At 41.1% G+C, this 15,677-nt stretch overlaps 1 protein-coding gene across 6 annotated transcripts in view; it reads right to left on the bottom strand.

Annotated features, from left to right (window-relative positions):
• Positions 1-782: 782 nt before the first annotated feature.
• sh3pxd2aa (SH3 and PX domains 2Aa) overlaps positions 783-15,677 on the bottom strand; it is a 100,402-nt gene continuing 85,507 nt past the window's right edge. For 4 of the 6 annotated variants that reach the window (XM_019879771.1, XM_019879773.1, XM_019879775.1 and 1 more), the window contains 7 exons: positions 14,473-14,556; positions 9,696-9,813; positions 7,534-7,940; positions 7,397-7,411; positions 7,139-7,188; positions 5,544-5,663; positions 783-4,852 (listed from right to left, as the gene is read on the bottom strand). In XM_019879771.1, coding sequence (XP_019735330.1) covers positions 2,843-4,852; positions 5,544-5,663; positions 7,139-7,188; positions 7,397-7,411; positions 7,534-7,940; positions 9,696-9,813; positions 14,473-14,556 — 2,804 coding nt within the window. In that variant the 3' untranslated portion in view covers positions 783-2,842. The remainder of the gene's footprint in view (positions 4,853-5,543; positions 5,664-7,138; positions 7,189-7,396; positions 7,412-7,533; positions 7,941-9,695; positions 9,814-14,472; positions 14,557-15,677) is intronic. The other 2 variants (XM_019879772.1, XM_019879774.1) reach the window with 1 other exon arrangement.

Here is a 15,677-nt window from a genome sequence, read left to right as displayed (position 1 = left end):
TTACAATATAGACCTCAATCAGGCATTATGTAAAACACAGCACAGCACAGATGAAGGAAGTACCCATGGTTTGTTGAAGGTGCAGCGCACAGCAGGTGAAAAAAAACAAAATCTACTTTTAAGAAAAAAAAAAAGGCTAATACTACCAACATTTTAGCTGTGCCCCGGTTAAAAAAAAAAAAGATATTCAATTGTTTCATTTGTTTTTTTTAACTCGCTGACAAGCAGTGCATCTTTCATTGCACTGGGGTAGACTGGCTTGTAAGTTGTCTACAAGATAAAATCTTTTGTCCTTTGTTTCCTTTTCATAGCCACAGGTGGCCTCGGTTTTGCAATTTTACTGCATCTGGACAATGAAGTAATTTTCACAGAGGGAATCTTGTGACAAAGCGTTATTTCGGGGTGAGAAATATCCATGCGCCCATTCTCTGAACCCCTGAATCTTCACGAGGGTCGCAGGCGTGCTGGAGTCTATTCCAGCTGTCTTCGGGCAGTAGGCAGGGGACACCCTGAATTGTTGGCCAACCAATTCGCAAGGTACACACAGACACCCATTTGTGTTCACAATCACACCTAGGGCCAATTTTAGGGCGTTCAATCAATCTATCATACATGTTTTTGGAATGTGGGGAGGAAACTGGAGTACCCAGTGAAAACCACGCAGGCACAGGTAGTACATGCCAACTCCTCACAGGAAGGCCAGGGCCGGAATCGAACGCTGCACCTCTGCACCGTGAGGCCGACGCGCTAACCAGTCGACCACTGTGAGTGATAAATATAGAAATGATTAATAATCCTAACTACTATGCTGAGTGTTCACTGCATCTTCAAATTAATGCCCAGCAAAACATGTTTTAAAGTGCACCAATCAATAAAACAGAAGCACTTCACTCCTCATGACTGTAATTGTGCAGTCACATTTAAATTAAAATATAAATAGCTTTGCCAAAGTAGATTACTGCAATCTAGCAGATAAGGTAGGTACCTTTTTTGAAGTAATACTGTCCAGCAGAAAACAAATAATAATAAAGTTAGCCCTGTTCATTAGAAAATGTATTTCAGCAGTCTTGAACATCAGCCATTTGAGCTGTAAAAACTCTTAAAATGTATCGTACGAAAATCTTTTTCCTGTGTTTTTGTTGTTGTTGTTGGGGGTGCGGGGGGGGCTATTACCGTAATAAAAACAAAAAAAAACATTTATACCATATGCTCAGACACGACAGTGTTCAACAAATATGTTATGATATTAAGACACGCGGCACAGTGGCTCTCAATTACCGGCAATAGTTTTGGCAAAGTTTTGTTTTTTGTTTCTGCAATAGTTAATACACCAATATGTAGAAACTGTTAAATCATAATGATATTTTAATTTTCAAATATGATTATAAAGCATTATTTTTCAGAAAGCAAGAATCAAGCAAATTGTAATTTCTCGATTAATACATGGATTTATGATTACATTACAAAAAAGAAATTAAGGAAGGCATTCTGACTTCTCAGACTCAATTTTGGGGAAAAAGATGAATTCACTTTAAGCTCTACATATCTGTTCAATATGGGGCGGGGGTGGAGGGGACGTCACACACTCACTGAAAATGAAAGAGTCTGCATTAAAGCACTTTGAGGCAAGTAATGTCAACTAGATGTGTCGAGGCACAGTGTTTAGGGTCGTCAGTGATGTCAATTCTTGCCTCCATCGCCGACTACTTCACATTGTACTGTCATTATCTAGTTGTTCCTGGTTTTCGTGTTTTTCAGTTCAGTAACTTTATTCTACGTACTTTGTGGAACGCTTTGGATTAGTCGTACCATAAATACAGAAAATGTGTGCACACATATTTGGGCTAAATGCAGTGCAAGGGCATATATACGGTATGTTCCTGGAAATTAATTATTTCCCGGCCTTTCCGGTCCTTAAGTAATCCATTCGCACAACGGCAGTACAATCTTGTGAAAGATGACAACTACAGTGCAGTGAAAGAAACTATTAATCACTTTGGAAACGATTTATAACTCATTTACTCATTTGAACTTTTATATATTGGATGTTTGTTTTACCTGGCGCTACATTTGGCATAAAAATGCAACTGATTATTGACAACACGATACTTTGCCACTAATTCGACTGTTGTGTGTTTTGTAAGTGTCGCTTCAAATGGTAGAACATTAAAAGAGCTTTTACTTTTGTAACATAAAGCATTTGGCGGTTCAAAGATGTCACAAGAGAGCAGAAATAATTATCTAAAGAAGACATCAACCCAAGAGATATTCAAGACAAACACAAAATAACACCAACAAATAAGAGATTCCTCTTTGCTTGATTAATAGAATTTGAAGTGACATAATTCTCAGCCAATCAAACGTGTCCGTCTTCCATACGAGCCCCCAGATCCAAAATGGCCGTTTCAACTTGATGTCGGAGCCACTAAGTGGTGGTGTTCAAAGAAGTATGGCACATTTCAAATATTTGGTTGGTGTTACAGTTTGCCATCCACCATTTAATATTTCCATTCAGGTGAAATACAAAAGGCACTTAACCATCACAGCCTGTGATGGAAATATAGAAAACCCCTTTTCGTACCATCTATTTAAGGTGGTCCTGGTAAATATGACCAATCCGTTGCTTGCGAATAAATACTTCACAATCCTCTTTGTATATATTTTAGTAAGCCAGCACTTAATGTGTCCTTCCATCTCAGATCACACAGTCTTTTCTCTTTAAGTGGCCATTGTCAAGGACGTATTGCTTGTAGGAGACGGTGGGTAACATTCTTGAGGGGTGACATCACCCACTTCCTCGGGGACATCAAAAAGGTGTTAGTGAAGTGAATATGGGTGGCCATTATTTCTTGCGCTCAAGGTAGTTGGACGGGACCCAGCCTTTACGGGGAAGCAGGCTGTCCTGCACCTGGCAGTACCACCAACCGTTGGGGTTTCTCTCCAAGACCTCCAGACAGGTGCCCTCGGTGAAGCCCATCGTCTCTTCGTCACCGCGGTAATCGGCGATGGACACGTACACATCCCTGCCGAGGTTATTTTTGATCAGCTGGCTCTTCTCTACGGGTTTGGGACGGACTGTGGACACGGGGATACCGTTGCGCTGGCTAAATCTGCCAAGGGGATCCGGGACATTGCTTGAACTGAATCCGCTCACCGAGGAGCCGAGGTTCGGGCGCTCGGCAGGTCGCGTCTGACTTTCAACAACCACGTGGGGGCGCACTGTGCTGAAGGAGGCATTTCGGTGGACACCAAGTGTGGCAGAACCTGAGCTATAGCGATCACTCCTGCCAAGAGAGTCATTCCGTCTCAGAGAACCCGTCATGTAATGTGTATCCTTTGCCGGCTGCGTTGACGTTACAAATACAGACTGGGGCCTCACTGCCACTTGGCGTACCCCATTCCTCATCCGCACACTTCCATTGACTATCCCGGATGGCTTGGTGAAGCCACCGGGAGGCTTTGAAGGAATTGGTGGCGTGTTCCTTCTCAAGCCTTGATGCTGCTGGGTCAGACCCTGAAGATTGACGTTATTTAGATCCATGACGTGCTTTTCGTTTTTCTCAAGGCTATCGGACTTACTGCCGTGTCCATCTGATTCTCGCCTCGCAGCATCACCCACTCGCTTGACAGGTTCCAAAAAGTATGAGGGTGCCCAACCCTCCTCAGAACCCCAGCGCACATACCACCAGCCACTCTCTTGCTTCTCCTGAACCTCCACTTCCACCCCAGCTGGAAAGCTGATCTCTGATTCTTGGACTTTCTTGTATGCATCCAGGGAGCGGTACAGGCAGGATCCCTCTACGTCAGAGTCTCCATAGCTACCTTTGGAGTAAACGGTTGAAAGATCTGAGGTACTGCGTGAACACACAGATTCCCCTGATGATATTACAGAGGCAGTATCCGAGTCTTCTCCTCGAGAAGTCTTGTGTCCGTGTCGTAACTGACTTGTGGGCTTCAATTGGCGTCTTAAGGAACTGATATCCATCCTCTCAGGACTCTGAGGCTCTGATTTCATAAGGAGTGGTTTAGGTCTGACAGAAGGCTTCGGTCTGGTAGACGGGCTCTGACCTATTCTCTGCTCCACATCCCGGCTAATGCTCGTGCATTTCTTGGAACCTCGATTCAATCCGTCTGACGAGGAATGGGGACTGTTCTCCTGGGACCGGAAGTGAATGTCTGTTTGTCTACCAAGAGTCTGGCTTCTTCTATTCATCTCTGGGGTCATTGTTTTTGTGGGGTGACCAGGCAACGGTGAAGATCCAGAGGGTTTGCGTGGAACTGTAGAGGAATGGTACGTCCTTGGAAAGTCAGGCTCGCTGGCCGCTTCTGCCGTTTTTTCTTCTGTACCACCACTAGATTGAAAGCGATCATTTTCATAGATTCGTTCCTCTTTAGCAACTTCTTCGACAGATCGGAAGGAGGCCCTTCGATGGGCGAAAACTGGTGATTTTTTGCACACAAGAGGGGAAGTTTTACTTGAGGGAGGGGAACTGCGATACTTGTTGCTGACTACATTACTAATTTTAACATCCAAGGAACGTTCACCTTTGAAAGAATCTGTATCCGATTCACCTTCACAGCCAACTGCTGGAACATCATATTCAGGTTCCTCATACACAGATCTTTTGACAGAATCTGTTACTTTAGGAGTGGACGTGTTAGGAGGAGGAGTCTCCTCAGAATCATGCTTTTTCACAGGCGGGGCCGGGGGTGGGACTTTGGGCCTGGTCAGGGTGCTGGTTCGACGGCTGAGGTTGGGCTTCTTGCGTTTGTCGATGTAGGAGCATGGTGCCCATCCCTCCATCTCTCCAATCTGCACATACCACCAACCTCCGGGGTTCTTCTCTATTACCTACACAACAAAGAAATTAAAACTGAGGACTTTGATTCTTTCTCTCTTCTGTCTATTACGGATGACATGGTACGTACGCGCTGCACGGTAAAATATGCCCTTCTGCTGTGTCGGTAAAGCATTGTTTGCAAAAGATTTGCAGGCCTTTTCTATGGTCATGTAATGAAACCGCTCAACTCAACTTGCGTCAAGCTTCTTTTGTTGATTGGTCATGCCCGAAGAGCGAGGTGCCAGCATGAGCACTTGACCGACGCTACATTTTGCTATGTTTTGCATATTTGAAATACTTCTGTATTATGCTGTATGCATGTAAGAATAAGAGGCAGTTTCCCGCTTAAAATAGTTGTGTTTGTTTAAATTAGTTAAATGTGTTCACATTTATCAGTTTTTAGACACCCTGGCTGAATTGAAGAAATCATCTCTTAAGACAAGTCCCGGGATATCAATTTTTATCTGCTGCAACACCACCCCCACCCCCTCACTCCAAAAGAAAACACACACACACACACACACACACACACACACACACACACACACACACACACACACACACACACACACACACACACACAAGTGGCATTGCTATTGATTCAACTACTCTGTCCATCAGTGTGACGTCGAGTGATCATCCGTAATCAGTGAGCACTGGCTGAACATTTCCGTGATAAGTGATGTGTTCATGGCTTCTCACATCAGCCTTTTGTCCTCCATGGAAGCTGATGCCATCGGAAATGGAGGACTGGAAATCTGCAATGGTGTAATATTCTGCTTCCACAGCAGGTGGCTCTGGTGGCTTAGGCAACTGCAAACCCTTAAAAGCAAAGAAGGCAGAGATAACAACATGATACAGTATATCTTGTTTGATCATGCATTCAGAGGGAATCAATTGACAAAAAAGAAGATAAATTCCAAAACATTTAAATATTTAGATTAAGAAAGACTTGATGCAATTGTTGTAGCTATTGTACAGTTGAGAGCCCATGGAACACTGTTCTGATGCTTTACAGCACTCTGTTATGTGTGTGTATGAGTGTGTGTGTGTGTGTGTGTGTGTGTGTGTGTGTGTGTGTGTGTGTGTGTGTATGTATACAGGTGTATATATATATATATGTGTGTGTGTGTGTGTGTGTGTGTGTGTGTGTGTATACATATATCTTAGCATATATAGACAAGCGATTGTTCACATTCAGATTCACACCTGTGGGTACACACCTGTGAGTACTGCCCTTCAATTAAAATAAAACGTTTGTATTTCTATATGGTGGTACTTAACTCATTCAATCGCAGCCATTTTCACTGGAGCAAAGGCCTCAAACCCACCCAGCCGTTTGACTGGATTTTGACTGATTTGGCCCCCAGCTTATTGTGTTCTATTGCAATATAAACATTCATCCTATGAAAAGAAAGATGAGACTTTCTTCTTTCAGCTGGAAAAACAAGATTGATTGTTTTCCGTTCTTTAGCAATCAGCATTAGAAAATAGCTAAATGTTATCTGATTTCCAGTTTTTGAGGGGAAAAAAAATGCAGAAAAAGACCTTTTTGTAAAAGCATGCATTTCAAGCATAAATTTCAAGTGTGGCACCACTATTTTTTTACTTTGGTGACATCTCAAACATCTACATAAGACTTTCCTTCTACAAAACAACACCACAAAAGGGCTTTTGAGGCAGATGTTCATGCACACGGGAGCCTCTTTCGATGGCTGCTTCTTATTTTTGAGCAGACGAAAGTATCCTGCTGCTTTGCGAAACTCCTCTGCCTAGTCATGGTGGAAGATTTTCTTCCCCAAAAGCAATCCTCACGGGTTAATTGTTTTGATCTCTCCATCGCTACTGGTTCGAATGCACTCCCTACTAACTACCTACTCCACAACTCCTCCCATGCATCCCTCCACCTCTACTTGTACTTGTCCTGTATCGTGATCCTAGCTGATCCCTTAACACACACTGCCACCTGCTGGGCAGATTTTAAATGATTTATAATGCAGACACCTCAAATCCTTAGTCAGAAGCTGCCTCAGACCCTTCTGCACACTATGGCGCAAAAAAGAACAAAAAAAAAAGAAGTACGTTTCCAAGACGTATAAATCATGGGGATTGAATGAGTTAAAGAAACCCTACAGCACAAACTGTAAACCTGGGGACCTGGGGTAAATATAAAAACTCCACACCACAAGGACCAAACCAAAATTGGAACACAGACTGTGGGGCAGACATGCTAGCTAGTACAGTACATGCAATTACAACGCTACCTTGCAGAAAAGTGAGCTTGTGAAATGTCTTACCAAATTGATCTCTCTTCTTGGAGGAGGTTTTTGTCTCAGATTAGGAGACCCTAAACAAAAAAGAAAAAAAAAAACAGTCATAACTATAAAAATGATGACAAGTTCAAAAAAAACATTCACTCGAGATGCAAACAATTAACAGCAATGTTTTTTGTTGTTTTTTTTTAGTAGGTGAGCACAATGGAAATCCAAACAGCAAAGCCATGTTATATTCTCATAGGTTAGGTTTTCATTCTGCAGAGAACCAATGTAGCTTACCAATGGAGTCAAAGCCTATACAGAAGGAAAATGGCTTCATTTAAGATAAATGCTCATATTCACAAATACAATCTACACTCCATGAATTGCCACACATTCAAGGGTTTATTGGTGAAAATGCCATCCCACAAACTCACCGATTTCAACTCTGTGTGGTGCTACTCTGGCAACGGCCGGGGAACTTGGTTCACCTCTCACTTTGGCTTCATTCCGGGCAGAGCTCGCTGCTGCTATTCCCAGGCAAGGACTGTTAGTATCACGGCCTGCGCTCAACCTCCTGCCTGTCTCAGCATTGATCTCAGAGCTAAAGGGCATAGGCAAGCTGATCTCGCTCTTGGAGATGTGACGCTCTGGTGTGGTGCTACCATCGCCGTCTGTCTGGATGTCCTTTTCGCTGACTGATTTCTTTTGTAAAAGACTGCTGATCTCCATGATGTTGCCAATGATTTCCACAGGACCCGACAGCGTCTTCTTACGAGGGGAGAAGTCTTCTTTTAACTTTTTCAAGTAGGAAGCAGGGGCCCATCCTTCTTTCCCCAAATATCTGAGGGCAAAGGGAGAACTTTAGTGTGGGAAAAAGGGCCACGTAGCAATAATTACACAAAAAAGCCCCCTTCATTTATCATGTTTCTGTGCATACTATACAGCATAAAGCATGCATCATATATCGAAAAGCATCCTTAGCATGATACTGTCAATAAGCACAAATTGTTTTATTAGAAATGATTTTGTTCTGAGAATCACTGCTCAGTAAGATCAATGAACTGGAAACACGCAACCGACTGGGCATAGAGGTAAGATCGGGCCTAAAATGTCAATCATTGCTTCGGGTTCGGGTTGGGTCGGGCTTCTCTCTCACTGACTTTTTTTTTTCGTTTCGAGGCCGTGAATAGTTTTGGACAACAGAGACCGTGGTTCGCAAAAAAGAAACAGAAGTCGCCTCATCACAACATGTACTGTACTAAACTCTTGCAATGACAATTCAAAGAACTCCTTCCAGTCTCTGTCAAGTATCCACCCGTCATTGTTCATCTTTGTCTCTCTGCTTCTCTCTCAAAGTGCCGCACTAGATTCTTACGGACGTACTGCTGCTGTGGTTTACGGCTCAATTTTCAACCCGTCAAAATCACGGGCGGCCTTAAATTTTCCCCGTCCACTCTTAAAAAAAATCCGTCAATGATGAAAAATTGTCGGTTATGTAACTAACCTCTTCAGAAACAGAAATATAAAAGATGTAACTGTTTATACAGTCTTGTTTAACTTAGATTTCGTTACAAAAGACAGGCTTTGTTATCAGAAATCACCCGTCCTCCTCCCAAGTCCTCACAAATAAAATATGAAATGTCGGGTTTGCTTCGGGCTCGGGCCTGCAAATCAAGTTAAGTGATCGGGCTCGGGCCGGGTCGGGCTTAAATACCCTCGGGCCCGGTCGGGTCAGGCTCGAATTTTTAGGACCGATCTTAGCTCTAACTGGGCACTGACAAGACATGCAAACATGAAAATGTCACCACAGCCATCTCGTGTTGTGTCATCCACTGAGAATGATTAGAATTTTTATTGTCATTGTAAGAAAAGGACAGCGCTCTCCTGTTCACGAGTCATTGCTCATAAATTCATCTATTCGCTAAAAGACTTACGGAAACAACTGTAGATGCCACAAGATGGTGCCAAATCTCGACTGACAGTTACAAACATTTTTGGTTGGGATGTGCAAGGGTCGATACCCGCCTTACTTCAAAGTATCGAGTGTACGTGAAGCCACCGATACTACTTAAAGCAAAATAATAATAATAAAATCAACAAGTCTGACATTAAGCAAATTTCGCTGTCTATGAAGGCTGAAATTGTCTCTCACTTTTGAAAAGGAGTCTCCCAGACGAAGCTCAGCCGAGACTACAAATTGGCGAAGTCAATTATTTAGACAATCGTCCGTATTGGCAACAAAATGGCAGCTTTCAAGGCCAACTTAAACTTACATCCGGAACTGAAGAAGGTACTTTTCATTTGCTGACTGAATGTTTTCTTCATACTCTATACACATACTTGTAATTGACATGTTTAGACTGTATTACATGTTCATGTTTGTACATCTATAAATGTTCATTTTGTATTAGACATCGTGGCTGGCGGCCATTTTATTGGAAATTGTTACAACGAACTACCGTTATAACATACAGATTCGTTATGTCCCTCGAGGTACGTTGTAACGAGGTTCGACTGTACTGAACATAAGCACACAAATTCTTAATGGAAATGCATATGTGTTAACATTTTACTTAAATTGCAAGGTGTCACTCACCTGATGTACCACCAGCCTTCTAGATTCTTTTGAATAACTTCCACGGTAACCCCTTTCTCAAAGCTGACTTCATCCTTCCCTTGACTGGTATATGGCTGTATTGTTACATATTTCTCCTCTGTAGGGAAGTAAGTGTTGAGGAAGAAGAGTGAAAAAAAAGTGAAATTAAATTTTGTATTTAATAGTATATCTGGTTAGATCACAGGTGTCAAACTCAAGGCTCGGGGGCCAGATCTGGCCTGCTATATCATTTTTTGTGGCCCGCAAGAACAAATCAAGCATGTCAACTTTTCCATGATGCTTGCCAAAGTCTGAACCAAAATTTCAAATTGTCATATGTAATCCATCATTACATAGAGATATTGCAAGCATTATCTCATGACGTACTTTTTACATTAACATAAACCATGGCTGAGCTAAACATTATTCTTGACTTCTGATTTCAAAATTAGTTATCCACCTATTTGTGGTGCACTGTATATGTAATATGTGGAGGTGATTAAACATTTATTCGGTTTCACAAAATTCACAGTCATAAAGACCCACTCAGGGAACCCGGAAAACCAATGTGTTCCACGGCAAAAATGAGTTTGACACCCCTGGGTCAGATCAAAAGAGGCACGGATGTTGACTATGTTTCATTTCTACATCACCACACAGTTATGTAACAAGTGGCAATCCCCTCACTTTTGTCCTTCAAGATAACAAATAGTCCCTTTCCCAGTAATCATGGCTGTGTCTGGTAATCGAGAGCTAGCTGGACCCCAATGCAGCATTCATCAAAGTTAATATTTATTAGATGTTAAGAAAAGAAACGTCCGCCATCAGACAACCAATATGTGTTGGGCCGCAATTCTACACTTGTTTTTTTTTCTTTTTACTGTGTTTTTAATTTATTAAAGATTAATAGAGTGTTGATTTTCTGCTTATAGTACTTGATGGTGAAAGCAAGCAGCAGAGGAAGAGGCCAAAGTGGGATAGATTGGGACTTCCAAAAAGGGTGGGCAGATTGGTAAACAGGACATTGGATGTTTACCGTGGATAAAATCAATTATAATGATAGGCAGCAGAGAAACATCCTTTTAAATTTGCAATGCAATGACTTAAGTGGTAAATAACAGTAATCCGAGGAGTGATGTAAAAATGAAGAACCTGGTGAGTTACAGCAGCCTTTTTTATATTTACTTGACAGGTGGGACCATTCGTTTTTCTGAGATGGCTGATGGAAAGAGATTTGGATAGAGGAGTCATGTCTGAAGGACGTTTTTTCTTGAATAAGGGATGTAAAGTAAAAGAGGTTGCTATTCCTCATCTACACGATACTTCCATGCAGTCCAGTTCAATAATGTGGAGAAGATTCAACTCTGCCCATAAAGCCGGTTCTCAAACTGAAGCAAGTAGATGAGAATAATGCAGGTGGAGGCAGTAACTGCAGATGGACGTATAATAATAAATGACAAAGCTGCTGCACCAACAAAGTCAATATGTAAGCGTGCTTATTTTAATTGTGCTTTTTTGTTTGTGTGGGAATCTGTATTTAATTTTAGGGGATGAAAGTTGATAATTTCCTTCTCTAATGGTGAGGTTGAGAGGCATTGTTTTGAATTGTGTTGGTTACAATGATTCCTTAAAAACTAGTTTTAATGAAACTGTGGAACCGCATTACAGTATGTGCCAGTCAACAAACCATGAAATATTGCCGCAGAGCGCGATGGAGCATTTATTATCACTAGTAGTATTGTTTTTAAAGACTATTCTTTAGGCCAATCACCATGAATATGAAAGTCATCTGCAACTTGACTAAGATAAGGACTAAACACCACACATGCGGTCATCGATACAGAGCAACAGAGAGAGCTGAGTGAATGCTCAGAGGGATTCTGTAAATCTGATTAGGGACCTGCTGTCAGTAATAGCTCGCTGTGATAATACAAAGCTGCCTGCCAAATACAGACAAGCTGGCTCTCATTGCACCTCGAAACCTTGAATATACAACAAGGTCACTTGGACATCAGTCGCAAATCAAGATGCCACGAAAGGTCAAAGCCTGTCCTGTCCTGGCTGTGTTGCACAAGGCAATTGGGAGCAGTTTCATGTGGGGTGGCCCCTTGTTTTATTGTCAATGTTTCTATTTCTTGTCCTAGTTGTACAATGAAATGAAATTTGTCTTGTATGAAAAAACAAGCATTGGTGGTTCTTGGAGACCACAACTGTTTTCTTCCACGAACAAATTGCTTGTAGCCCATTTGTAAATCTTGAGTGGTATGTTTTCCACGACAGCCGCAATGCAGCCATTCCTTTCCAGGCATCATAGCACAAATTCACTCTTGAACCCATGCGACTTGTATCTCACATCAGGAAGACGAATTGACCATATGTGACCTCAATCCCACAGGGAGCGGACAATGTGTTTCAGAGGTTAATGGTCTGAACTCATCACCATCACCAGACATAGGGCCATACATGGCAACTTTCCGCGGATCCGCGGAAATCCGCCGTTTTATTTCTTAAATTGATCATTTTTGTGAATCGTCTAAATCCGTTGAGAAAATTTTAGGGGCGGTCAGGTACCTTATCGTCGAGTTTTCACGAGCTCTCCCGAACAGTCTCTCCGTTTTCCGTTTGTAAACAGCCCTGCGATTGGACGTGTATGAAAGCTTCAACTAATCAGATCACTGAAGGCATTATTTGTTGCGGAAGTCTTAGCTCGATTATAAACGGCCCAGCGATTGGTTAACTACAAGCGATTGGACCAATCAAATTGCATGTAACATATTGTTTTACCTGATTCATGGCGGCCTGTTCGTCTCGCAAATTCATTGTTCTGGGATCGTTTTGAGCGGAATTATGAAAATTTTGACGAAAGATCAGGAGTCTTCAATCCTAAAAACTGACTCAAATGTCAAGAATAAATTCCGATTGGACTGGCTTGACAGAAAAGTCACTGTAAAGGTTAAAATTGGTTCCAAGTTCGACGAAGTTACAGAAGCTCTTGGACAATTTTTGAAGAAACCAGACGTAGCAGGCAAAGCTTATTGTGTGTATTGTAGTGACTTAATTAACTATGGCTCCCGTGGATGCGTGGCACTGACAGATCATGCAACAAAAGTGAAAAAACATGCCGACAAAATCGCCATTCGACGGAGCAATTATTCTTTGGGATCGGCATTTTTCAAACAAACTTCGTCAGCGGATACAACTAAAGACGTTACGCGCTGGGGTACTTACTTTGGCTGAACCAAGCAACGAAATCTGCTCCACTGACGCCCCTCGCCGATAGACAGGTACACTCCGAGGTATATATTTTTTTATTCAAATATACGAGGATGATATTTTCAATTTTATTTGGTATGCATTTGTAGCAACAGCATGATAACATTTATTTGTTTTTATTTGCGTTTTATATTCATATTGATAATTCACGTTTTGTCTTGATTAATAATGCACGGTTATGCATAATAAATTGTATGCATAATAAATATTCACTATCACTGTATGAGGTAAGAATCAACAGCTTTTTATCACATTTACACAACACTTTATGAATACAAGTCATGAACAAATCTTAAATATGGCAGGGAATGTGTTTACTTTTTTAGTTTTGATTTTGAGCAGCAAATTTGGAGTTACATATTGGTGCTCACCAGGAATGCATAGGCAAAATTGCACAAATTTTCACTTGAAAGAATAGTGGCGATCTTGGGATTTTTTTCTGTTCAATTTTCAAACGGTGTGTAAATTTAATACACTTCATCTTCAGCATGTTTAGTGCCACTTTTGTAAGTAACCACGCCCCCGTCCAGGCCACGCCCCTTCCGCTTTTTTCATCACTCGCCATTGCCATGTATGTAGGGCTCTCGAACAACAAAACTCCCAAGACAGCAAGATGGTATTGATGTGAATAAGAGGAATCACAATTTTCTCAATCTGGAGTACGGTGAACTCTTCCTGGATCGTTTTTTTTATGCTAGCAAAACATGTTTGAGTCTTCTATGATCCCAAATTAATGCCACTGTTTTAGTGAAGGCCCAACAATACCCAAATCGAGATATAGTTTGGTGTGAAAGAACATGACTTGCCCACACTTCAGGATAAACTAATCCAGAGATTATTTATTATCATTGACTTTTTTTTTTTGTTTGTTCATTTAATTTTTTTACCCCATTTGTTGGATTATTGTGTTAGAAGAGGGTATATATTTTCTTCATAAACTACGCAATGTATTGAGGAAATTCATCAGAAAAATAATCTCAAATCACATCATTTTGCTGTTCTGTTGCATGCAAACAGAATAAACTGCCAACAGAAGAGAAGCCAGCGCCAAGTGTAAATGCTTTTAAATCGTGATTCAAAACTATGCTTTTCTTTCCCCATGACTTTGATGAAGGACTTTTAAGCATTTTTGAATTAATTTCACTCTACGGGCTTTTAGTAAATCTCGAGCTGTTTTATTTGTAAATTCTTCTAGTTGTTGCGCCTTTGGTTGTGTGAAGCACATTGAGTTGCCTTGTGTATGAAAAGTGCGAGATCAATAAAGCTGCCTTGCCTTGCCACCATCCTGCCAGTGATGGAAGCAAACCTGAAGCTCAACCTCACTAAACGTGCATCTTCTCTACTAGTAAATTAGCATGTCTGCCTCGAGTTCTGGTTGTATGATGTTTGCATGTTCTCACCGTGCATGCATGTAATTCTCAGTCAAGACTCTAAATTGTGTTCTGGTGTGAATGATTGTCGATGCCATTTGGATGCGGTTGGTCAGCTGTGTCGGAAGATTCACCTCTGCTCTGTTGGCGGTTCACAATACCCCCAAGAGTCCATCGACGGTCAAGCCTCTTCAGATGGGCCTTGCGTCTTTTAGTCACTGATGATGATGATGATAAGGAGGAGGATGAGCAACAAAAATGGGAGGGGGGGGTAAGAGAAGAATGTGTTGTTAGTACTTTGCAGGAGGGCAAATAAACAATTTATAGACGCCAAAAATGAAGGCAGTTGATCTATTTCAATGGCAAATTAACAACTGTCAGCCAGTTATGAGGTTATCAACAGAAATGCACAGTTAACATTGACCAATATCGGCAGACACAAAGTTTCTCATTAAATCTGGTTATGCAGTGCAACATGGTGGGATTAATAAATGGTTGCTGAGGTAATCGAAACAAAAATACCGCATTGGACCCTGTTATCCACTCAGATCCCTTTCACAGGATAAAGAGTGGGTCCAATTTAGCTGGTTTGGACCATATGTCAATATTAGTTGTACAATAAAATGTACAAAGGAGCTTTCCGTAGTGCCTGACCCAACCCGAGCTCATAAACACGTCATCTGAGAGGGTTTCTGAGGTTGCATTTCCTCATCCATGACAGGTCCAATGAAGCCTAAAGTGTTAATGGTCAAAATTGTTTCACGAGGTAACGATATAAGAAAATTCACTCCACACAAAATAGAAATACATGTGTCTGAACAAAAACAAAAAAATTAGATCTATGATACTTCAATTTTTGAGCGTCACTACCAGAATATCGGGCAAGCATAGTGCATCTATGTTTAGGTTTCCATTTTAGAGCTACAACGACAAAGGGTTCTTCAAAAATCAATTCATTTTTTAAATTCATCGAAAAATCAGATTAAAACATTTGTTAAATTTCTATCCCTTTATTATTCAAAAACTGGACCTTGATTTTTTTTTTGTGGTCAACAGCAAAACGTTTGCTATCAATACAGAACTTAAATCCTTAATGTGTATTTATTTATTTATTTATTTGTTTGGGGTAACACGAATGAACATTGAACATAGCAACACTTTGCCAGAACATTCTAGTGTATATATATATATATATATATATATATATATCAGGGGCGATTGCTCTCGGACTGCAAGGGATAATCCTTAATGTGTATTTATTTATTTATTTATTTGTTTGGGGTAACACGAATGAACATTGAACATAGCAACACTTTGCCAGAACATTCTAGTGTATATA

Source organism: Hippocampus comes, unplaced genomic scaffold, assembly GCF_001891065.2.
Source record: "Hippocampus comes isolate QL1 unplaced genomic scaffold, H_comes_QL1_v1.1 scaffold158, whole genome shotgun sequence".
Lineage (NCBI taxonomy): Eukaryota > Metazoa > Chordata > Actinopteri > Syngnathiformes > Syngnathidae > Hippocampus > Hippocampus comes.
This window is presented reverse-complemented; position numbering and strand designations above follow the sequence as displayed.